This window comes from Marmota flaviventris, chromosome 1 (genome assembly GCF_047511675.1).
Source record: "Marmota flaviventris isolate mMarFla1 chromosome 1, mMarFla1.hap1, whole genome shotgun sequence".
Classification (NCBI taxonomy): domain Eukaryota; kingdom Metazoa; phylum Chordata; class Mammalia; order Rodentia; family Sciuridae; genus Marmota; species Marmota flaviventris.
The window spans coordinates 207927557-207952250 of record NC_092498.1 but is presented as its reverse complement, the minus strand read 5'-3'; the positions used below and the strand labels follow the sequence as shown (position 1 = coordinate 207952250).

General features: G+C 44.8%; 1 protein-coding gene across 1 annotated transcript; it reads right to left on the bottom strand.

The window, feature by feature from the left end:
- Nucleotides 1-8016: 8016 nt before the first annotated feature.
- On the bottom strand, nt 8017-19868 carry LOC139707079 (olfactory receptor 10T2-like). The gene is made up of 2 exons (XM_071617078.1): nt 19814-19868; nt 8017-9180 (listed from the first exon to the last, which is right to left on the bottom strand). Exons 1-2 carry the CDS (start codon nt 19866-19868, stop codon nt 8168-8170), a joined length of 1068 nt encoding a protein of 355 aa, XP_071473179.1. The 3' UTR covers nt 8017-8167.
- Between the last annotated feature and the right edge of the window lie 4826 nt (nt 19869-24694).

Below are 24694 nucleotides of genomic sequence, written 5' to 3'. Positions count from 1 at the left end.
TGTTCCACTATCCCATCAAGACCCCACATGGCATTTAGTCACCTCTACTTTGATTATCTTTCACCGAGACACCATGAGCCAGCCATTATTTCAAACACTTTGAAAGTATTTACTAAAGCCAAGTCCAGTGGCTCACGCCCGTAATCCCTGCCTCTCAGGAGGCCGAGGATGGCAAGTTTGTGGCCATCATGGACAATTTAGTGAAACCCTTTCTCAAAAACTACAAAAAGTATTTACTCACTTGATGCTCATCACAACCTTATGTATGAAGTATGTACAGTCATCCTTCAGTATTCAAGAGAATTTACTTCCAGGATCCCCTCAGACACCAAAATCAGTGGATTGTCAAGTCCCTGATATAAATCGGTGTACAATTGCACAAAACCTCACTAATCCTTGCTTCCACATCCTTGAGCCATCAGCAGCTTGCCTGGGCCTCCAACCATGCTTGTGAGGTGTGAGGTGTGAGTCATCCCTGGCCCCAATCCTGCATGAGGTAGAGCCCAACAGAGGCCTGTGGAACTGGTATTTCCACCCACTCAAGCAGAGCCATGAAAACCAACTACTCCTCACAACGGGAAAAATTTAAAAATCCACAGAAACCCCAAAAGCATTACTAACTGGGTTGTTAGTGATTCATAAATGAACTGATTTCCCAATTTTTTTTGCAAAAAAAAAAAAGAAATAGAGGCAGCCTACAAAAAATTCAATGTGCTTACTATCTATCATCTTAAAGTAAAATTGAAATCAAGAACTGGGATGTAACTCAGTGGTAGAGCACTTGCCTAGTATGTATGAGACCCTGGAGTCAATCCCCAGCACCAAAAAAAAAAAAAGAAAGCACACACACAATGAAATCAAATATCCTAGAGTGAGCTGACCCATAACAGCTTTATTTGTAATAGTCAAATTTTGGGAAAACTGGACTAAGGACGTAGCTCTGCGGCAGATGCTCAAATGGTTAAACATTACATCCATTCTGTGGATTACTACTCAGCAACATGATAAGCATTTATTATATATATATTATCTATTATAAAAATCAAGGCAATTATTACCAGTGGATAAGACCAACATCCCCTGAATGTGTCCCTCTTTAGTCATGCCCAGTACCTAAAGGGAGTAGGAACATTCTATTGCCAGAAAGTTTTACTATTAGACAATCATGAATACACACAATCTAGAAACTGGTCCAAAACTTTATTTTTCTTTTGAATCTCCTTTCAGTCCACCCGAGGTTGGAAATATTCAGTCCCATTTCCCTCCCTCTTCTCATACCTCACATTTCCTTTGCATTGTTTTTTTGTTTTGTTTTGTTTTGTACCAGGGTTTGAACCCAGAGGTGCTTAACCACTGAGCCACATCCTCAGCCCTGTTTTTATTTATTTTAAGACAAGATCTCCCGAAGTTGCTCAGGGCCTCACTAAATTACTGACACTGGCTTTGAACTTGTGATCCTCCTACCTCAGCCTACACCCCCAACCCTTCTTATGTTTTGTTGCCCAAGCTGGCCTTAAACTTGAAATCCTCCTGCCTTAGCCTCCCAAGTAGCTAGGATTACAGCTTTGTGCACCACCACGCCTGGTAGCTATGATGTCTTGAATAACAGGTCACGCACGCATTGAGTCTGAGCCTTTGGGGACATGGGTGGGAGAAGCCAGACTACATGTGTGTGTTGGCTAGTTATTTGCCCCTGTTAATAAAGAGAGAGAGAGTGTGTGAGGCAAGCTGAGATGGAAGGAAATATAATTAGGGATGCTTTCTTTCCACACAGCCTGTAATTTTCAAAAGGACGAAATCTGCTGATGTGGGGCATCACAGGGCTTCAAACACAACTACTTCTGCACTCCCAAAGTGAAGTAGTGACACAAGGTGGCTCTGGGGAAACAGTCACAGCAAGAAAGATATTAGGTCTTTCTGAACAGTTGCCCACTTAGTCTTCTCTTCTAGACTGTGAGAGTCCACCTAGCAACAAGGATACTGCCTTCTGTCTTGTGTTAGTCTGCTTTCTGTTGCTATAGCATAATACCTGAGTTTGGGAACTTTATAAAGAAAATGTGTTCATTTAGCTCACTGTTCTTCAAACCATAATACTTCCAAGCCTACTGGTTTTTTTTAAGTATATTTAGATTGGATTTTTTTTTAAATGTGGTACTGAGCATCAAACCCAGGGCCTCACACATGTTTTACCACTGAGCCTGGGAAGATTTGTCATGCTTGAGTGAGATTCATGTGTTATTTGGGATTAATTGGTTTCATATGCTAATCCTGCTTTTAACTATCCAATCTTGCATTTCAAACTGGATGGAGCGAATGACTAGATCATTAGGCTACATCCCTTGGAGAAGAACTTTCTCTGTGTGAGTAGCTGAAGTGATGAGTCTGCACAACTGGATACAGTAACACCAGTCCATCTGGCCCCACCGGTTTAGGAGGTGCTTTCGGATCTGTTAGAGCCGAGCTATCTATAAGACACATAAATCTTCTCTTGCTAACAGGAACTGCCTTTTAGAGCACAGCTTCTATTTTACTTTATTTTTCATTGTGGCAAAATACACACCCTAACATAAAGTTTGTCGTCTTACCTAGTTTTAATCATTTAGCTCAGCAGCTTTAAGTATACTGAGTAGGTTCCTATTTGTGCGGCCCTCACCACCGTCCAGCTGCAGGACTTTTCATCTTGCAACATTGAAACTCTCTACTCATTAAACACTCCCTCCCCAGCCCTTCCACCCACAGCCCTGGCAACTGCTCCCCTGTCTGTCTCTCTGGGTTTGTCTACTCTGAGTACCTGTATAGGTGGACTCCTTCAATATTTGCTCTTTTGTGACTGGCTTATTTCACTTAGCGTAATATCCACATTGTGTCCGACTTTTCTTCCTTGTAAGGCTGAATTGTATCCCACCACACGGATCACCACGTTTGGACATTTGTTTATCCATTCTTCCACCGATGGACTCTTGGGTTGCTCCCCACTCCCCCTATTGACTGATGAATAATCTGCTACCAACATGGGTGTACAAAAGTCTCCTTGAGAACTTGCTTTCAATTCTTTTGCATGTATTCCCAGCAGTGGAGTTGCTAGATCAGGTAGATGTGCTAATACTTTTTTTTTTTTTTTTTTTGGTACCAGGGATTGCACCCAGAGGTGCTTAACTACTTGGGCCACATCCCCAGCCCTTTTTATATTTTATTTATATACAGGGTCTCCCTGAGTTGTTTAGGGCCTTGCTAAATTGCTGAGGCTGGCCTTCAACTTTTGATCCTCCTGCCTCAGCCTCCTGAACTGCTGGCATTACAGGCATGTGCCACAGTGCCCAGCTAGATCATAGGCTAATTCTGTTTTTAACTTTTCGAGGAACCCCCATACTATTTTCCACAGTGGTGGTACCATATTATCTTCCCACCAAACAGCACACTCCACCTGCCTGCCAACACTGGCTATTTTCTGTGGGGTTTATTTATAGTAAATATCCTAATGCATATGATAATTTGACTTATGATTCATCCTCTTGCAAAGATTCATTCTTTCCTAGATCTTGTCAATGCTTTACTTAGAGATAAAATGGAAATACTGACCAGCTACAAACATACACATCAAATTCAGTTCTCCTAAAGAGCAGTTAAGGCAGCCCAGCCACACTAAAGGATACGCCCATCCATGTTTCTCAATGTGAGATTCATGTGCTATTTAGATTGGATTTATTTTTATTTTTTTATTTTTATGTGGTATTGAGCATCATATTGGTTTAATTGGTTTCTAGAACAATCCTTTTAGCTCCCTGGTATGGTTTGCATATGATTTGACTGTATCCATGCATTGGAAGCTTGGTTCTCATGTCATGGTGCTGAGAGGTGATGGGACCTTTAAGAGATGGGGCCTAAAGCAAAGTAATTAGGTCATTTGGGGAGCTGCCCTTGAAAGGGTGATCTGGCTTCCTGTTTTGAGATCAGATGTTATCACTCACTCTCACACGTATTCCCAACATAATAGACCTTCACCATAGGCTGAACCAATGGGGCCACTCAATCTTGGATTGTCCACCTCCAAAATTATAAGCTAAACAAACCTTTTTACTTTAGAAAGTAAACCTGCCTCAGGTATTTTGTTACAGTAATGAAAAATACACCCCCAAAATTGTATCAGCAGAAAATGAGCTCCAAAAGCATCAGTTGCAGCTATAAGGAGCAGAGGACAGTAAGAAACCTCCCATAGGGCAAAACCAGATATAAAAAGAAAGTATAGCATCTTTATTCACTCTAACTTTAAAAATTTTCCCCTCAATCCTTGACCTCTGGATAGTGACAGAGGGAAAATTAAAGGGAAAACACTATTGAAAACACCTGTTTTCATTTTGAGGAATGGGCTTTGGACTGCAAGTAAACACACACAAGTGCAAATGGATCTAAATGATATGCACAACTGATTTTTTCCTATAACAAGAAACATCACTAAGGACACAGACTTTTTCTTCATCTTTTCTACCATCCTCCATATGTGTCACAACATGGTTACAGAAGCTCCAGACATCACCTTCTCACACAGACTCAACTAGATAAAAGAAAAGAAAATGTATCATCTAACATTTTTTTAATGGTTTAAATGCAAGAAAACTATAGAATCGCCTTCCACTGACTTCCTGAATCATGTGCCCACCCTCATACCACTCTCTAGCAAGAGAATAGAGTTACTATGATTGGCCAATAATAATAAAAATTCTCGGGCTGGGGTTGTGGCTCAGCAGTAGAGCGCTTGCCTAGCATGTGTGAGGCACTGGGTTTGATCCTCAGCACCACACAAAAATAAATAAATAAAATAAAAATATTGTGTCCAACTACAACTAAAAAATAAAATAAATGATGATAAAAATTGTCAGCTGTGGAGCTAGGTAGGAACCTATTTTCCAAGATTTCCCTGAAACCCAAACTACAGCAGCATTCTGTTTCCAAAATGTAAAAGGAAGTCAGACACAGTGGCGCACATGCCTGTAATCCCAGCAACTTGAGAGGCTGAGACAGGAGGGCCACAAATTGGAGGCCAGCCTGGGCAACTGAGTTAAGACTCTGTCTCAAAATAAAACAATAAAAAATAAAAAGAGCTGGAGCTGGATCTCAGCAATAAATCCCCCTTAGTTCAATCCCCAGTAAGGAAAAATTTAAAAAAAAAAAAAAAAAAGATGTAAAAGGAAAAGAAAGATATTGAGTGAGTGAACCTACATGAGAGGTTCTTCCCAGAATTCATGCCATGGAGTGGGGGGGGGGGGGCGGGCGAGGGGGGTATGACTTCTCCACATGCTCGTACAAGTAGGGAAACGTGCTTTTCCTAGCTCACATTGTTTTAGGCTGAATTCAGTTCTTCACTGACTTTTTGGCTGGAGGCTACCCTCAGTTCCTTGCCAAGTGAGCTGCTCCAGAATGGTAGCTGACGGGGCTGGAGATGCAGTTCAGCAGCAGAGCGCTTGCCTAGCACACGCCTGGCCCTGGCTTCCAACGCCAGCGGCACAGAGAAAATAAATGGCAGCTGAACTCACCAAAGCCAGCAAGGGAGAGATAAGTCAGCAAGAGATAAGTCAGAATCTCTCTCATCTGATCCTGCAAATGATATCCACTCAAAAGCATTTTCAAAATAGTAGCCCTGTGAGAACCATATAATCGTATACACACTTAAATATGCAGAATGAGTAGTAAAAAAAAAACAGAGACTCAAAGAGAGGCTGGGGTTGTGGCTCAGCAGTAGAGTGCTCACCTAGCACATGCGAGGCCCTGGGTTCAATCCTCAGCACCACATAAAAACAAGTAAATAAAGGTATTGTGTCCAACTGCAACTAAAAAAATAAATATTTAAAAAGGTGGGGGAGGGCAAGGCATGGAGTCTGCATGAGAAGTCAGAGCTGTTAGAGGTGACCACTCAGTTTCCCCAATGTGATCAGAAGGGAGTGCGTGGGAAAAGCTTTCAGCAGGCTTTGCCTTCTTCCTTTCTCAGGGATTCCAATAGGAAGTGTATTGACAGGATCCACTGGGAAATAAGAGACCTCTTCCTGGGAGGTAATTCAGGGGCCGCTAGGTAATTCTGCAGGTGTGGGCAGAGTCAAGGGCTGGTGCCGCACCCCCAGTTGGTGACTCCGGAAGATGTAAATACCTGTTAATGGTTGTCAGACAGAAGCCTTGAGCTAGCAATGAGGCCCATCCAGGTTTGTCTCCTGAGACATAACAGAGCAGAGAATAAAATGGATCTATTGAGATGAAGGAAAAATAGGGCACATTAAGCACAAACCATAATTTCTCGGAGAATCTCATGGTGTCAGCCCTATCACCAATGTTTAACAAATTCTTATTTTTCTAGTTCTTTGATGTATAAAATTAAGATATTGATATGGGATCTTTATTCTTTTCTAATGTAAGCTTTTCCTACTATGAATTGCCCTCTGAAAACAGCTCTTGCTACATACCATAAGTTTTGTATAATTTTTTTCACTTTCATTTATCTGAAAGTATTTTCAAATTTGACTTGTAATTATTTCTTTGACTTTCTGGCCAAATGTGTTTTGTTTAATTTCTGTCTATTGGTTTTTCTTTCTGTTACTGATTTCTCATTTTATTTTATTATGGTCAGAGAAGACACTTCAGATTTCAAGCCATCACCAATGTTTAATTAAGCAAAAGGGAACCACTAATCCACAATTAGACATCACTTTATGTTTAATACCATGTCTGTCACTTGTAAAAAGATAAAGTAAGTGTTGCCAAGGATGTGGAGAAATAAGAATCTAGAATTGCCTCTTGTTGTACAAATCCTATCCCTACTTATACAACCAAAGGGACTGAAAACAGAGACACAAACACATATTTGTACACAAATATTCACAACAGCATTCTTCGAAATACCTGATAGGTGGAAGCAAACCAAGTTTGTTTCCAACAAGTGGTTCATCCATACAATGGAATATTTTCATCCATACAATGGAATATTTTCATCCGTAAGAAGGAATAAGTTCTGGCACATGCTACAACATAGATGAACCTTAAACATGATGCTAAATGAAACAAGCAAGACACACATTGTGTGGTTCCACTTGAGGCTATAACAGGATTAGGCACATTCACAGATATAGAAAGTAGATTAGGGGTTCCCCAGGACTGAGAAGCAGGGGAAAGGGAGAGTTGTTACTTCATGAGTATAATGACATTCAGTGGGACAATCAAAAACTTTTGGAAGGAAGTGGTGGTGGATGTTGGCTCAACATTGTCAACATAGCTAATGCCACTGAATTTGACACTGCAAAATTATAGAAAGGGAAAGGTTTATAATACGTTTTTTGTTTTGTTTTGTTTTGTTTTGGGTTGGGTTGGAGTTGTGGCTCAGCGGAGAGCGTTTGCCTAGCATGAGCGACGCCCTGGGTTCCATCCTCAGCACCACATAAAAAAACAAATAGTCCAACTACAACTAAAAAATAAAAAAATGAATATAAAAAAACGCTCCATCCCTCATTTGCTGCATATACAAAAGAAATCAAGGACAAAAGAGGAAAAGCACTAGAAGCTGATAAAGAAAACAACTTAAGAGTGTGGTTTTGAAAGGAAGAATGAACAAAGACAGCCTTGATCCCGTGTTTAAAAAAAAAAAAGTGAGCTGGGTGGGGGGGTGCACACCTCTAATCCCAGGGGCTTAGAGCCTGAGGCAGGAGAAAGAGTTCCAAGCCAGCCTCAGCAATCTTGTGAGGCCCTAAGCAACTCAGTGAGACCCTGCCTCTAAGTAAAATGTTAAAAGAGCTGACGATGTGTCTCAGGGCTTAAACGCCCCTGGGTTCAACACCCTGTACAAAAATAAATAAATAAATAAAAATGAATTACCTCTTAAAATAAATGGGTGCTGGACACAGCGCGAGCCCTTCTCTCTTCTGGCTAAAAACCACCCCACACTGCGGACCAACCAGTGCGGACCAAGCTTTGGCGGCAGCAGGGGCGCCCTTCCCTGGTGCCTACGTTGCATCGCTTCAAAATCACTGAAACCAAGAAAACGGGGGAAAATCATCTTTTATTGAGTTTTTACTGTCTCGGAAACTAATCAATAACAGCCTTTTCGTTTGGTGTAGGACTGGCTTCCGTTTTCCAGGTGGGGGATCTGGATCTCAGGAGGGGCACCTCGTGAACAATGCAAAGCCAGTCCTCATCTTGAAACCCCGCCGCTGCGCGCCAGGGTCCTCTTCAGCGCCACCCTCACCTCCTTGTTGCGCAGAGTGTACACCACGGGGTTGAGCAGCGGCGTCACCACCGTGTAGAACACAGCCACCAGGCGGTCCCGGGCGGGGTTCGCCCCGGAGTCGGGCCGCAGGTAGATGATGGAGGCGCAGCCAAAATGCACCACGACCACCGTGAGGTGCGCGGCGCAGGTGGAGAAGGCTCTGCGCCGGCCGGCGGCGGAGCGGATCCGCAGGATGGCCGCCACGATGAAGGCGTAGGACAGGAGGATGAGGAGGAAGGAGAAGAGCACCACCAGCACGCTCAGGAAGAAGATGCCCAGCGCCCTCTGCGCACTGTCTGCGCAGCTGAGCTGCAGCACCGGGGCGATGTCGCAGAAGAAGTGCTCCACGCGGCCTCCGCGGCAGAAGGGCGAGGAGAAGATCATGCAGGTCTCCACCAAGGCCACCGAGAACCCAGAGCAGAAAACCAAGGCTCCCAGGCAGAGGCAAACGGTGGGTCTCATGATCACCGAATAGCGCAGGGGATGACAGATGGCCACGTACCGGTCGTAACCCATCAGGGTAAGGAGGAAGCAGTGGCTACAACCCAAACCCAGGAAGAAGAACATCTGAGCCCGACAGCCAGAGATGGAGATGGCCTGGCTCTCCATCAGCAGGTGGGCCAGCATGTTGGGGATGGTGACCAGCGTGTAACAGGTCTCAGAGAGGGACAGCACCGCCAGGAAGCGGTACATGGGTGTGTGGAGCGTGCAATCCACATGGATGATGGTGATGATGGTGACGTTGCCACTGAAGGTGACCAGGTAGGTGAGGAGGAACAACGCGAAGAGTGTGGTCCTCAGGTGTGGAAGGTTGGAGAATCCCACCAGCACGAACTCTGTCACTAGCCATGTCCCATTCCCCCTCTGCTTCTCGGGAGCCTGGGAAGAGAGGACAGTAAATGCACTAAGTAAGCAGTAAGTAGAGGAGTCTGCTTGGCCTCAGGTCCGGTGGGGTAGCAGAGTCATCCCTGTTTTATAAACAGGACAGACACCCAGAAATGGTAAGTCATTTGTTTCCTGGTATCACCCAGTTGACTAGTGTCTCCTCAATGAGTAAGAAAATCATAGGAACAAATAAGGAGAAGATGCTGGGGGTGTGGTGGGCAGAAGGCAGTGAGAACATTGTTATCTTAGTTTAAAGTCCCTAGAAACGGATCCTAGATAAGGATTCAATACCCCAGAAATCACAAGAAGGGAAGTGGAAGGGAGACAGGCAGTATTAACAAGGAAATGACCTATCTGAGAAACTGGAATCTCTTTCCACCTGGGGTCTGAGAGGGTTGAGGAACACACACATCTCAGTGTTAGCCCACCCGAGAGGCCAGAGGGCTGGGGTGTTCATGCTCCAACTCCACTTAGTCATTGGTTGAAGGTTTTTCCTAGCAGATGTTAGTTTCCAAACACTTCCTGCTTGTCAAATGTACAGGGGATTCAATGTCAGTCTGGCGAGCAAGAAAACAGTAAGAGCCCAGGGAATGTGGGTGAGGAATTTACAGGGTCTGCGGGAGGATGGGGGAAAGAACCCCTGAGAAGGCGACACCTATAACTTTGAGACCTGAAATAAACCCAATAGCACTTTAAGTGTCTAGGGGTGCAACTCAGAGGTAGAGTGCTTGCCTGCATGCGTGAGACCCTGGGTTCAACCCCCTGAACTGCCAAAAGGAACAGGGTGAAAGAATGAAGGAAGTGAGGGAGAGAGGAAGAAAAAGGAGAGAGAGAAAAGACAAACCCTACTACCCAGGACTGCATCGACATTTTTCCTTCTCTCATTAAAAAAAAAAAAAAAAAGAATAAATAAATAAATAATCAGGGCGCCATGGCACACACCTATAATCCCAGCAACTGAGGCAGAAGGATCACTAGTTCAAGGCCAGCCCAGGCAACTTAGCCAGACCCTGATGCAAAATAAGGAGGGCTGGGGATGTAGTTCAGTGGTAGAGCACCCTGGCTTCATCCCCAGTACCAGGAAAATGACTGTGCTGGTGTCAAGGTGAATGTAATCTTCAACTCTAAATGTTCATTTTTTTTTCCCTTCAGATTTTAGAAGAAATTAATATAACTTCATGAGCCTTCTAAGACTATTGCGTGTCCTGAGTGCTGTGCCTTATGGATAAATTGTGGGTAAATCAACTGCAAAGGAACTCTGAGGTTATTACCCCATTTAATTCAAATGATGGGGCCTCAGGAGAGATCCTGAAATTGATGATAGCTTTATCATTTCATAATTTATTAACCTGCTATCTCAGGAGGTGTGGGGGGTGAGAGAACACATTTTGCACTCATTTGAAACATGGGACTTGTTATAAGGAAAATGGTCCTAAGATTATCTTTTCTTGCTTATCAAGAGTTAATTTATGGGTTTTGGATCAGTGGTAGAGCACTTGCCTAGTACAAGCAAGGCCCTGGGTTTGATTCCCAACATTGCAATCAACCAATCAATCAATCAATCAATCAAATAGTTAATGGATGAACTCTGAATGTCAAAGAGACATCTGCACTCTGGTTTTCACTGCAACATTCTTTACAATAGCCAAGACATGGGAGCAACCTGACTCTCCATCAACAGATCAATGGATGAAGCAATTGTGATCCAAAGAAGAAAATCCTGTCATTCACACCAACATGGATGATCCTGGGGGACCTTAGGCTCAGTGGAATAAGCCAAGCACACAAAGACAAACACCACATGATCTCGCTTATTTGTGGAATCTAAAAAACGTTGAACTCAGAGAAATAGGTAGTAAAAAGGTCATTAACAGCGGTTTGAAGGTTAGCAGTTAAGGAGATGTTTGTCAAAGGTTAGAAACCTTAAGCTGGATGGAAGGAATCCATTTAAGAGACCTATCGCACACATGGAGACTACAGTTCATAATAACATAGTGCTGAAAATAACTGAGAGTAAATTGTAAGTATTCTCACCACAAAAAAATGATAAGTATATGTGGTCATGCATGTGTGAATTAGTGCAATGTAGCCATCCCATGATGTCTACATAGTTCAAAACATCACAACATTGACAAGATAACTATGTACAACCTGTGTACGTTAATTAAAATAAGTGTATAGTTCTTTAAGTTAATTGGCTTAGATAAGCACGGCTCAGCCTTGAGTTCCTGGAATACCTCCTCTGAAAGGAAAAGATGGGTAGGAAGAGAGGCCTGGCTTTCCCGCCACCTAGTGGCAGCTGTGGTAAACTGCAAGCTGTAACCATTAACAAGAAGAGAAGAATATTGAATGACTGTGCCCCTGAAAATACTCATCGACAATACAGCCTCATGCATAGCTGAAGATCAGCACTTAAATGTTTGGAAAATTGGCTAACATTTTCACTTTGGAAACATAAATTTTAAATTCTAACTGTGGAGATAAATAAAGTAGACACAAGCAACTAAAAATATCCTTTAAGAAGTTGAGAGAGATTCTGGTTAGAAAGAAAAGGAGCAAAAGGTGGTGAGAGAGGGATGCCCATTTTTCCTGAAGAGAACAAAACTAGGAAGCAAGAAACATACAGCCTGTGGCTGCAGCCCTGAGGGACAAATGTTTTCAGTCAAAGGCTGGAGAGGGCGTATTTTGGCTTGTGGGCCGTCTAGTCTCTGCTGTGCTGCAATGCTCAGCTCTCTCATTCTAGTCCACAAGCAGCCATAAGCATTATGAAAATGAGTGTGCCTGGCTGTGTTTCAATAAAACTTTGTTTCTACAAACAGGCAGGGGGCCAGATTTGGCCCCCTGACTATAATTTGCCACACCCTATTCTAGCACAAGCAAAATTGAAAAGACATTCAACTTAGGAGGAACTCCAGTAAGATTCTCAGAGGGATTCATATAATTTAAATCTTCAGAAAGTAAAGCAAAATGAGACCTCAAACCAAGAATCTAGGACTCCACTTAAGAAATCCAGATCTAAGAAAAGGCATACTGAGCAGAGATGTCCAGAAGACGGTCTACAGAGCCTTTTTATTGTAAATTAAACAATATCAGAGAGACCATCAGCAACTTTAGAGAGAGAGAAAATGATACACACTCAATTATATGGAAGACTTCCCCGAGAAAAAAATAATCAGATGTCACTATATAAAAGGTGGAATTCCTGAACCTCACAGATTTATAAGCAAATCACAAACTAGAAGAAAGTTACAATTCTACACCATGTTTAACTTTTTTTTTTTTTTTGCATACATTGAAGCCAGAGACACTCTGTCATTGATCTAGTCTAAGCTGCTCAGGCTGGTCACAAACTTATGATCCCCTTGCCTCAGTTTCCTGAGTACCTGTAATTACAGGTGTGCACCTCTACACCCAGCCTTTTGTGTGTGTGTGTGTGTGTGTGTGTGTGTGTGGTGCTGGGGATTGAACCCAGGGCCTTGTGCATGTGAGGCAAGCACTCTACCAACTGAGCTATATCCTCAGCCCTCACCCAACCTATTTTTAACTCTTACAAATCATTAAGAAAATAATGATCATGCAGACCCACACAGCCCCATCATTTGCACAGTTCAACTGAAGGCCCACACACACCATATGTCTGAGTATTTAAAGTTAAAAATAAATTAAATAAATTTTAAAAATAAAATGTACGAGCAACAGGGGAAATAATAGGAGTTAAATGAATTACACTGCTCTTCTTTGGTATCACAGGGCATTTGTTCTAGAGACACACACCCCCTCCCCAAATGGATACCAAAATCTAGGAATACTGAAGCCCCTACGTAAAATGGCACAGTCTTTGCATATAACCTATGCTTCCTGTTCTTCATTTTAAATCATTTCTAGATGACTTATGACTAATACATGTAAACACTATGTAAATAGTTGTTATGTTGGATCATCTAAGGAATACTGACAGGAATACAAGTAAAATGAAAGTAAAGCAAAATGAGACCTCAAACCAAGAATCTAGGACTCCACTTAAGGCCTGATTACATTTTTGATCCCTGGATACTGAATCCATAGGCACAGAGAACTACCTGGATTCTAACTTCCTACCTAGGGAACAACCTTCTTGAGCTGGGAGGGTAGCTCAGTGACAGAGTGCTGACCTAGCATGCCCTGGGTTCAATACCCAGCACTACAAATAATAATAGCAACAACATACCTTACTGATGACTTGAAAAGTCAGATTCAAATATGGAGCTCCTGGTCTCTTCAGAGGTCCACAGCAGAAGATGGTGGTGGTATGGGAAGCACCCTGAGCCTCACCCAGCCTATTTTTAGCTATTTTTAACATGGCCTGTCCCCTTCTTTTCCCAGCCCAGACTCCAGCCAGCACTCCAGAGGCCTCACGTGTACTGTACAGGCAACTACAGGCTGCAGCCTCCACCAGCAGCCACTGCCTGGCCACATCCAGGGCACACACACCAGCAGTGTGGGCCACAGCAGAGGGATGGACCCAAGCAAGGGGTGCACTCTCAGACCTGATGGTGGCTGGTAGCCACCTAAGCAGGCAATTGTGGGGTTCTATGCAGCACTGATTACACAAGGATGCAAACTCAAGATCAACACATACTCTTGGCTTTGTTTTTTTAAGTTAAGTGGCTTAGATGAGCACGGCTCAGCCTTGAGTTCCTGGAATGCCTCCTTTGAAAGGAAAAGATGGATAGAGAGAGAGGCCTGGCTTTCCGCCACCTAGTGGCAGCTGTGGTAAACTGCAAGCTGTAACCATTACAGGAAGAGAAAAATACGTGCCTTGGGGTGGGATAGGACAGAAGAGGGCCTGAGTAGGATCCCTAGAAGCATCACTAGCAGGGCAGAGGCCCCTGATGTCCAAGGCTAACAGTTGGCAAGTGGAAAATGCAAATATCCTACGCCATTTGGAGGAAAGATATTTTAGTTTTGTGATAATCAAAGAAATGCAAGTTGAAGCAAGATAGCTTGTCCTTCACAATTAAACACACAGGTTATCATAGGACCCAGCATCACCACGCCTTGGTATAGACCCAAAAGAACTGAAGACAGTTTTTTGAATAAGAACTTCCACACAGATGTTTATAGCAACACCACTCACAAGCACCAGCTGGTAGAAATGGCCCAAATGTCCATCAGCTGATGAATGGATAAGCAAACAGGGCACATCCTAAAATGAAATATGATTCATCCATAAAACCATGACGTTCTGATACCTGTCACAACCCAATGATAAATATGATGCTCAGTCAGAGAAGCCGGACACCAAAGGCCACATATTGTATGATGACATTTATATGAAATTTCCAAACTGGGAAAATCCAAAGAGACAGAGAGCACCTTCATGGTTGCTAGCACTGGGGGAGGGGAATAGAGAGTGATTGCATATGAGTTAAGGGTTTCCTTTGGGGATGATGGCCATTTCTTTCCTTTTTTGTTTGTTTGTTTTTTGTTTTGTTTTGTTTTGTTTTGTTTACTATGGATTGAACCCAGGGCACCTAACCACTGAACCACATCCCCAAACCTTTTTTTTTGTATTTTATTATAGACAGGGTTTCGCTGAGTTGCTAAGTGTCTCACTAAGTTGCTGAGGCTGAATTTGAACTCACAATCCTCCTTCCTCAGCCTCCCAAACTGCTGGGATTTCAGGACTGTGCCACCACTCCCCAGCAACAATATCTTGAAACTAGAAAGAAGTGGTATTTATACAACATATGCATGTCTCCAGGAACACTGAATGGCCCACTTTAATTCTCATTTTATACTATGTGGACTTCAACTCGATTTTTTGAAAGAGAGCACTTTTCATGTATCACGTTGGCACCAATCAAGAATGGAGAATTTAGTATTAAAAAAAAACTATAAATAAATAGAAGAGAGATCCATAGAACAGAGGAAAAGTAACCTGGGGAAGGAGGAAGAGAGGAAGGGGAAGTACTAGGAACCAAACTGAAGCATATTCTAGTCCATGCTTGTACAATCATGTCATTATAACCATAGCGAACTAATAAAAACTAATTTAAAAAACTAATAAAAAAGAATTTTTTAAAAATTGGAGAATGAGCACTGTGTGCTGCCGTGTGAGAGCTTCGGTTGGTCCTCTGCCCTTCCTTGCCTGGCAGGTCGTAAGAGCACACAAGTTGCCCATATCCACATACCAAAAGCCCTACTGTGGCCCTGGAATTTCACGTCCAGTTTTTTCTCATAAAGAAATAATCTAGGGCTGGGGATGTGGCTCAAGCGGTAGCGCAGTCCGCTGGCACGCGTGTGGCCCAGCTTCAATCCTCAGCACCACATACAAACAAAGATGTTGTGTCCGCTGAAAACTGAAAAATAAATAAATAAATATTAAAAAAAAAAAGAAAGAATCTATGGGGCTGAGTGGTAGAGCACTCGCCTAGCATGTGTGAGGTACTGGGTTCAATCTTCAGCATTGCATAAAAATAAATCAACAAAATAAATGTATGTGTCCATCTACAACCAAAAAAAAAATTTTTTTTAAATGACTTAATAGCCAAATATGGTGTCCCACGCCTATTATCCCAGCTATTCAGGAGGCTGAAGCAGGAGGATTACAAACTCAAGGCCAGCCTGGGTAACTTAGAGATACCCTGTGTCAAAATTAAAAGGGCTGCGGTGTAGCCCACTGGTATAACGCTTGCCTGGAATGTACAAGACTCAGGGTTCAACCCCCAGTGCAAAATATAAAATAGAGTTGAACACCTTTCCCGCAATCTCCCTCCAAATCAGTCACAGCCTGTGGTTTGGGGTTAATATTCTGACCCTCTGCAATGTCACTCTCCCCACACTCAGTTTTGAATCTCAGTCCTAAGGCCCAGGTTGGGCCAAGGTGGCTTCTCCAGCCCTGAGGTCACACTCACCATAGTACTGGAAGGCTCACACTGTCCCTGCCAGCATCCCTGTGCCTGAGAAGGGAGGGGCTGAGGATCCTGGTCCTGATATCGTGGGGGTCTCTAGAGTTGCCACCCCAGGGGACCCTCAAGTCACTAACAAGCCCCCCAGAGCCAGGCTGTCGGTGCCTGAGGGCTTTTTGGCTCTGGAGACTGGAGACCCCAGGGCCTGCTTCCTCAGCACCCAGCCCCTGAAGGCTCAGAGCAGGGGAAGGACTAATTGGCACTTCCCCTTGTGATGGCAGTCACACGTGCACGCTCAGCCCATCAATGGTCCTGGTCCCCAGGAGTGTCCAACCTGAGCTGGGCGAGCCTGCTTCCTCAAGGAAGTGAAGCCCCAGGCCCTGCTGTCCCAGGGAGGAAGAAGTTGATGCTTCAAATCATGACACGGACTGCCCAGCCTTCACGTGGCCTGGACACTCATCTCCCAGCCCCCGCCCTCTGCTCAGACCTTAGCAGTCACCACATCTTTCTTCTCCCAGCGTCTCCCCGTGCCCTCAGCCCCGCTCTCTCCAGCCTGCAGCTCTGCTCTGTTGCAACAGCAGCCCCGCCAGCACTTCCTCCAGCACCTCCTCGGCACCTGCCACCTGAACTCGGGGCTCTGGCTGTGTCCCCCACTACTCAGGAACCTTCCATAGCTCCCCATGCTCTCAAAGTTCAGTTTCAGATTGCCCATGTGCACATCCAAGACCCTTAGCCCCTGCTGCCCTCTCTAATTCCAAATATTGCCAATATTTCCAGTCTGCAAAATGACCCTCACCCGAGCATAAACTAACAATAAGGAAATAAGTAGGAAATAAGTCACCAAGTGACCTTCCCCGGAGATTTCCATGCTCTTTTACACCATTTTACTTCTGCCTGTTTTATTTTTTTTTTCCCACACTTTTATGATGGAATTTGTTGCTCCATATTCATACATGCACACACCCTTTTCCTAGTCTTCTGACAAACTCCTGCTTGTCCTGAAAGACACATCTGTAGCATTACCCCCTCCAGGAAGCCCAGAGGAGTAAGAAAGTCAAGGTCTGAAAACGTCAATCATGTCAGAGATTTGGAATGCTCCTGGGGACGGTTGTACCCCAGTGCTCCTGGCCTGCTGCACGTTGAACAGAGTAAGCTTTGGTGTCCAGAGAAAGTCCTCAGCCACATAGATGCAGGCACTGGGCATTGGAGGACAGGGTAATGTGCACCAAAGTGAGCAGAACAAGAGGAGAAGGGCAGGGGAGTGACAGTACCTGCTCCACACAGTTTGTCCCTTTCATCTGAGCACCAAGTCCAGTCACCTCATCAGTGAAATCACGTGGTTTAAATGCCACTTCCACACAAGTGCTCCCCAAATCTGTTTAACCTACCTACTAAACATGGGCCTTAGATGTGCTCAAAACACTTCCATAGTCTTGCAGTTGGGCAGAACTAACAAAAAGAGTGTCTCATGGAATTTATTGAGTGGTTGTATCTAAACGGTACTGGTGACGCAGCACAGTACCGCTGTGCACCCTGGTGATCGTGAGGACAACGGCAACCTGCAGCTGGCTACCAAGGCCCAGCATCCCAAGCGGCCCCTGTCCCATCCCGATGTGTGAAAGTCAGGAGGAATATGTAGGGCATCTGCTGTGTTCAAGATGTTTCACTTCACAAGTTGGGGGAGAAATGCAAGCTGCTTCAGCTAGAATTATTACCTTTGCTTCTTCGAATGCCTGCCTGAAATATTACACACACACACACACACACACACACACACACTCCTGTTGATATTAAGTTGGCATTAATCTAAACTAAATTTTTATCAACTAAGAGGCTTATTGTCATCTCCAGAGTAATCACTAAGACAACGACTCAAAAATACATGATAAACTGGGCACCGTAGCCATGTCTGTAATCCTAGCAGCTCTGGAGGATGAGGCAAGAGGGTTGAGAGTTCAACACCAGCCTCAGCAACATAGCAAGGCCCTAAGCAACTCATCAAGACCCTGTGTCTAAATAAAATACAAAAAAAGGGGGGGGGGCTGAGGATGTGGCTGAGTGGTTAAGCGCCCCTGGGTTCAATACCTTATACCAAAACAAGGATAATAATAAATGACAAGAGAATTAAAATAGTACACTAGAAAATACCTATATGACACCAAGGAAGATATAATGGATGAACTGAAGGCAGGAAATGATATTCAGAAAACAAATAGCAAAATGCTGAACACAACTCCTAACTTATCAGCAATGACCGCAATGTAAATAGATTAAACTCTCCAATTAAAAGGCATACTTTAGGAGGATGGACAATAAAGCATTATTTGGGCTGGACATGATGACACATGCCTATAATCCCATCTACTGGGGAGGCTGAGTCAGAAAGATCGAAACTTAGGGAGACCCTATCTCAAAATAAAATTTAAAACAGCTGGGGATGTAGCTCATTGGTGGAGTGCCCCTGGGTTCAATCCTTACTCAGTCTCTCTCTCTCTTACACACACACAAAAAGGCAGAAAATGTAAAAAATAAAAATTAAAGTGCAAATTAACAAAACACCAATAGAAAAGCAATAAAGAAAATAATTAGAAACAACTTATTTAAAAAGATCAGCAAAATTGACAAAGCTCTATCTAGCAAGAAAACAGAGAAGACTTAATTTTTGAAAACCAGAATTGAAAGAGGATCATTACTGCTGATCTTTAGAAATAAATAGGGCCTATGATGGAGTGCTGGGACCATCATAGTTTCACAACAGGCAGGCAGCTGCTCAGGAGGCTGAGATGGAGGACGGCGTGAGCCCAGGAGTGGAAGGCCAGCCTGGGCAATGTAGTGAGACCCCCTTCTCAACAAACAAACAAAAAAAAACACAATAAGTAAAGCAATTGCACACCAAAATATTAGATAGGGTAGATGAAATGGACAAATTCCTAGGAAGACACACGATACCAAAACTGACTCAAGAAGAAAGGGGCGGAAATCCAAACAGACTTATAAATTTTTATTAATTTATTTATATTTTCAATTTTGGAGGTACTGGAGATTAAACTGAAAGACACTTAGCCACTGAGCCATATCCCTGGCCCTTATTTATTTATTTATTTATTTAGACACAAGTTCTCACTAAGTTGCTATGGTTGGCCTCAATCTTGCAATCCTCCTGCCTCAGCCTCCCCAGTTGCTGAGATTACAGGCATAGGCCACTGCGCATAGCTCAGACCCATAACAATTTTAAAAATTGGTAATAAAAATTTTCCCACCAAAGGAAAATCCAGGGCCAGATAGCACCACTGGTTGATTTCTCACCAAAGATTTAAAGAAGAATTAATACCAATCCTTCACAACATCTCCTTAAAAATAGAAGAGGAGAGATCATGTTCCCACTCATTCTATGAGGCCCAGTATAGTATCACCCTGGTATCAAAACCCTGAGGTAGGATTTAAAAAAATCAAATAGAGGCGCTGGGAATGGGGCTCAGTGGTTGAGTGCTTGCCTGACAGGCATGAGGCCCTGGGTTCAGTTCCCAGCAACGCACACGTACACACACTAGGTAGAAATGAAGAACAAGGAAATACAATTTTAATCTGAGGTTCTGCATCCAAGCCAGCCTCTCTCCCAGACCCATCGCTCCCAAACTCTGCAAAACCTGTAAATCTTAAAGATACCATAAATTCACCCATTTACAAAAATTATCTATACACCGTTAATTAGCTCACCAATAAATAGATTAAGTAAAGAGAGAGAGGACGCTTTAAGAAAACCTATAATTTAGGGGATTTTTCCATCATCACCTACTGATCAGGTCATGGATCCTGAGAATGATCAGGCTGGGGTCATCCTCATCTCCCATGCCCACCTCTCCCCAAGTTTCCTTTCAAAGAAGGCCCGGAACCCCAAAAATATCTCTCACTCTTGAGGTGGCCCACATTCTCCCTTGAATGTGTGTTCCTTGCTTTCCTAAATAAACCTCGGTACCCTTACTGGTGTGTGCTGAGATTCTTCTTCACGGGGTATGTCAAGGATCCCACTAGTCCAGAGTAGAGTCCCCTCTTCTCTAGGAATCCCTCTGGACCCCCTTCTGAAGACATCTCTTTTCTCATGACAACCAAAGGTATCATAAGAAAGAAAATTATAGACCAAGATCTCTTATTCATATGGATGCAAAACATCCTCCCAAAACACCAGAAAGTCAAATTGAGCACCATATAAAACAGATTATAGCCCAGGATGGTGGTGTATGTCTGTAATTCCAGCAGCTCCGGAGGCTGAGGCAGGAGGATGTCGAGTTCAAAGCCAGCCTCAGCAAAAGTGAGGCCCTAAGCAATTCAGTGAGACTCTGTCTCTAAATGAAATACAAAATAGAGCTGGAGATGGGACTCAGTGGTCGAGTGCCCCTGAGTTCAATCCCAGTACTCCCCCCACCCAAAAAAAAAAAGAAAGAAAGAGAAAGAAAAACAGATTATACACAGTAACCTAGTGGGATTTATCCCAGGAACACAGGACCATTCAACACTCAAAAATCAATCAATAGAGCACGCTGCATTGACAAAATAAAGGACAAAAACACATGGTTGTCTAAGAAGACACAGAAAAAGAATTTAGAAAGATCCAACAAAAGAGGGAGAGAAGAGGATGTCCGAGCTGCAAAACCAACACCTAGGAACAAGCCACAACTGGAAGGAAAAAACGGATATCTTCCTAAGATGAGGGACTGGACAGGAGATGGGCCTTCACCACGCCTGTCCCACACTGCGCTGCAGGCTCCTGTCAGCTCGCTCACCCCCCACCCCACCCCCGTGAAGGTTCTATGCCCTTCCAGAGGCCAGCAGAGGGGTGGAGTCCCCTTGCCCTCAGGAGAAAGGGCCTGGGCAGTGTCTGTGTCATGATTTGAAGCATCAACTTCTTCCTCCCTGGGACAGCAGGGCCTGGGGCTTCACTTCCTTGAGGAAGCAGGCTCGCCCAGCTCAGGTTGGACACTCCTGGGGACCAGGACCATTGATGGGCTGAGCGTGCACGTGTGACTGCCATCACAAGGGGAAGTGCCAATTAGTCCTTCCCCTGCTCTGAGCCTTCAGGGGCTGGGTGCTGAGGAAGCAGGCCCTGGGGTCTCCAGTCTCCAGAGCCAAAAAGCCCTCAGGCACCGACAGCCTGGCTCTGGGGGGCTTGTTAGTGACTTGAGGGTCCCCTGGGGTGGCAACTCTAGAGACCCCCACGATATCAGGACCAGGATCCTCAGCCCCTCCCTTCTCAGGCACAGGGATGCTGGCAGGGACAGTGTGAGCCTTCCTGCACTATGGTGAGTGTGACCTCAGGGCTGGAGAAGCCACCTTGGCCCAACCTGGGCCTTAGGACTGAGATTCAAAACTGAGTGCGGGGAGAGTGACATTGCAGAGGGTCAGAATATTCACCCCAAACCACAGGGCTGTGATTGATTTGGAGGGAGATTGCCGGAAAGGTGTTCAATTCTGGTTTTTGAAGTGCACAGCATGTCCGGTGCAGGAATATATGAGATCTGGCCAGGAAGGAAGGCGGAGTATCTGAAGAAAGCCAAAGTGACCCCTCCAAGATCACCCACTGCCAGACGCAGAGACCTGGCACACAGGTGACGAGTCAGCAACAGGTGGCGCGGTGTTCTGGTGTGGTTAGAGCCTGGAGCTTCAGGGCAGAAATACATGTGCACACTCCTGGGCACACACATTCCCCACTCCATTCCACCCCAGTCTCTCTCTCTCTCTCTCTCTCTCTCTCTCTCTCTCTCTCTCTCTCTCTCTCTCACACACACACACACACACACACACACACACTTGTAGAATCGTGTAGGGTGAAGGATCGAGGAGCTGGAAGGGGTTCCTGGCTTTGGGGGGGGCGCTTCCTGATAAGAAGAGGAAAAGGGAGGACTCCATCTGGGTGCACAGTTGTAATCCTCGGGAGCCTGAGGCAGGAGGATGCAAGTTCAAAGTCAGCCTCAGCCACTTAGCTAGGCCCTATCTCAAAATTAAAAGTCGAAAAAAAAAAAAAAAGGCTGGGGATGTGGCTCAGTGTTAATTGCCCATGGGTTCAATCCATGATGATGAAGAAGAAGAAAAGAAGGACTCGAGCCCCTCATGCCACTTTCTTTTTCTTTGGGGCTCCACTAGGTCTTAGGAAGCACACCTGGGCCCCTCTAGCTGGCACCAAGAGGTGGCATGGGCCAGGTTCCTGAACTCAGCAGCTCACTGGGAACTCACCCACCAGGCGGACAGCTGTCCTGAGGATCTGTCAATGGGTACTATGAAAGCAAGAACTGCTCTTCGTGTCCTTTGGACTAACAGTCTCCCCAGTGCAAGGATTGGACGGAGGACTCCAGACATGTTGAGGCAGACTCAGTGTCGCAAGTCCTCAGCCACTGCAGGGGAAAACCCCCGCCACAGCCAGTTCCCCTCTTCTTCCTTCCTTGTCTCCCGGGCGGCGGCAGTGGCTGAAACAGATGCCACCTCCAAGGTGAGAGTAGAGAGGGGCACCTTGTACCCCTTTAGATTTCCATAATGAGTGCACCCCCTCTCCAGCTCCCCCTGAGATGAACAGAGACCTCCGCTGACCCCTGGCAAAGGGCCCCTGACTCATGATCCCTCTACCTAGAACCCTGCATGGCTCTCACCTCATACCTAGTCAATGCCACAGTCATCCCTGTGGCCCTCAAGACCTTTCACCACATTCTTCTGTCACCTGCCTGCTCCTGCCTTCCTCCTCTCACTCATTTTTTTTCTACCTGTGTGTTCTCCTGGCTGCTCCTGTCCAGCCACTGGGCCTTTGCACAGGCTGGTACCTCCAACGGGAATGCCCCACATAGCCTCCCCATTAATTTTCTCATTTCCTTTAGGTGTGAATTTGGGGTCTTTGCACAGCTACAGAACCTCCCTGGTCCATCCCCAGGCTAGAGAAGAAAAATTGTACAGACTGAGGGTTAAATTTCCAAATACTTCCTTTCAGCCCTCTGCTCTTTCCTCTTCCTTTCCTGTACCTCTCTCCTACTCTACATCTTACTTTCCTTACTTTCCTCATTGCCGACTCCCTCTACTAGCTCCCGTCCTCCTCTAGGACTGCCATCTCTGCCTGTGTAGTTCCCTGCTGTGTCCTCAGTGCACAGAGTAGCACCTGGCACAGAGCCGATGCTCAATGAGCATGTGTGGTGCGTAGAGTGACAGACGAGCCTGCGAGACTCACAGCCCTTAGAGCGCAGCTGCCAGAGACACAGCAGCCAGACACATGGGTTCAAATCCTGGTGCTGTGACTGGGAGATAGGAACAAATCATTCCTTCTATTCCATGCTTCTCCAGTAAAGAAGAAAATTAAAAGTCCAGCTATTTTATATATTTTTTTTTGTCAGAGAGAAAAAAAAAATTCATAGCACCTGTATCCCAGCCACTAGGAAATCAGGAGTGCTGAAAGTTCAATACCAGCCTGGGTAAAATAGTGAAGCCTGGAATATTGTACTAGAGTTCACGCCTACGTGATGCAGGAGTATGTATGGAAGGGGCTTTTCTACTCAATCCCCTGCTTTAAGATGCTCGACCAGGGCTGATTTATTCCTGAAGGGAGGCTGCAAGAATACATAAAGCACCCCTTTCTTATATGACAACTAAAAGCTCAGACCCCATCAGCCTGGTTCTGATTCTCCAAGAAGCACCATTCGGCTGTTGAAAATTCTCCTGACTCCCAAAGGTTCCCACACATAACTTTCACATCATCATGCAATATGTGGCTTTTGGTGTCCAGCTTCTCTCACGGAGCATCACATTTCTATTGAGTTGTGACAGGTATTAGAACATTGTGGTTTTATGGAAATAATCATACTTCATTTTTGGATTGCCCATTTGCTTATCCATTCACCAGCTGATGGACATTTGGGTCATTTCTACCAGCGAGGTGCTTGTGAGTGGTGCTGCTATAAACATCTGTGTGGAAGTTCGTGTTCAAAAAACTGTCTTCAATTTTTTTTGGTCTATACGGAGGAGTGGCAATGCTGGGTCCTATAATAACCCTTAGGTTTAATTCTGAAGAACAAGCTATCTTTTTTAAAAAAAAATTTTAGTTGTAGATGAACACAATACCTTCATTTTATTCATTTATTTTTATGTGATGCTGAGGATCAAACCCAGTGCCTCACACATGCTAGGCAACCGCTCTACCACTGAGCTACAACCACAGCCCCAGAACAAGCTATCTTGTTTCATCTTGCATTTCTTTGATTATCACAAAACTAAATATCTTTCCTCCAAATGGTATCGAACGTTTGCATTTTTTCCTCTTGCCTACTGTTAGCCTTGGGCAACAGCGGCCTCTGCCCTGCTAGTGATGCTTCTAGGCACTCTACTCTGACCCTCTTCTGTCCTATCCCACCCCAAGGCACACAGTTTCCACAAAGCCAAGAGTATGTGTTGACCTTGAGCTTGCACGCCTGTGTAATCAGTGCTGCATAGAACTCTACAATTGCCTGCTTAGGTGGCTGCCAGCCACCATCAGATCTGAGAGTGCACCCCTTGCTTGGGTCCATCCCTCTGCCGTGGCCCACACTGCTGGTGTGTGTGCCCTGGATGTGGCCAGGCAGTGGCTGCTGGTGGAGGCTGCAGCCTGCAGGTGCCTGTGCGGGTAAATGTGAGGCCCCTGGAGTGCTGGCTGGAGTCTGGGGTGGGAAAA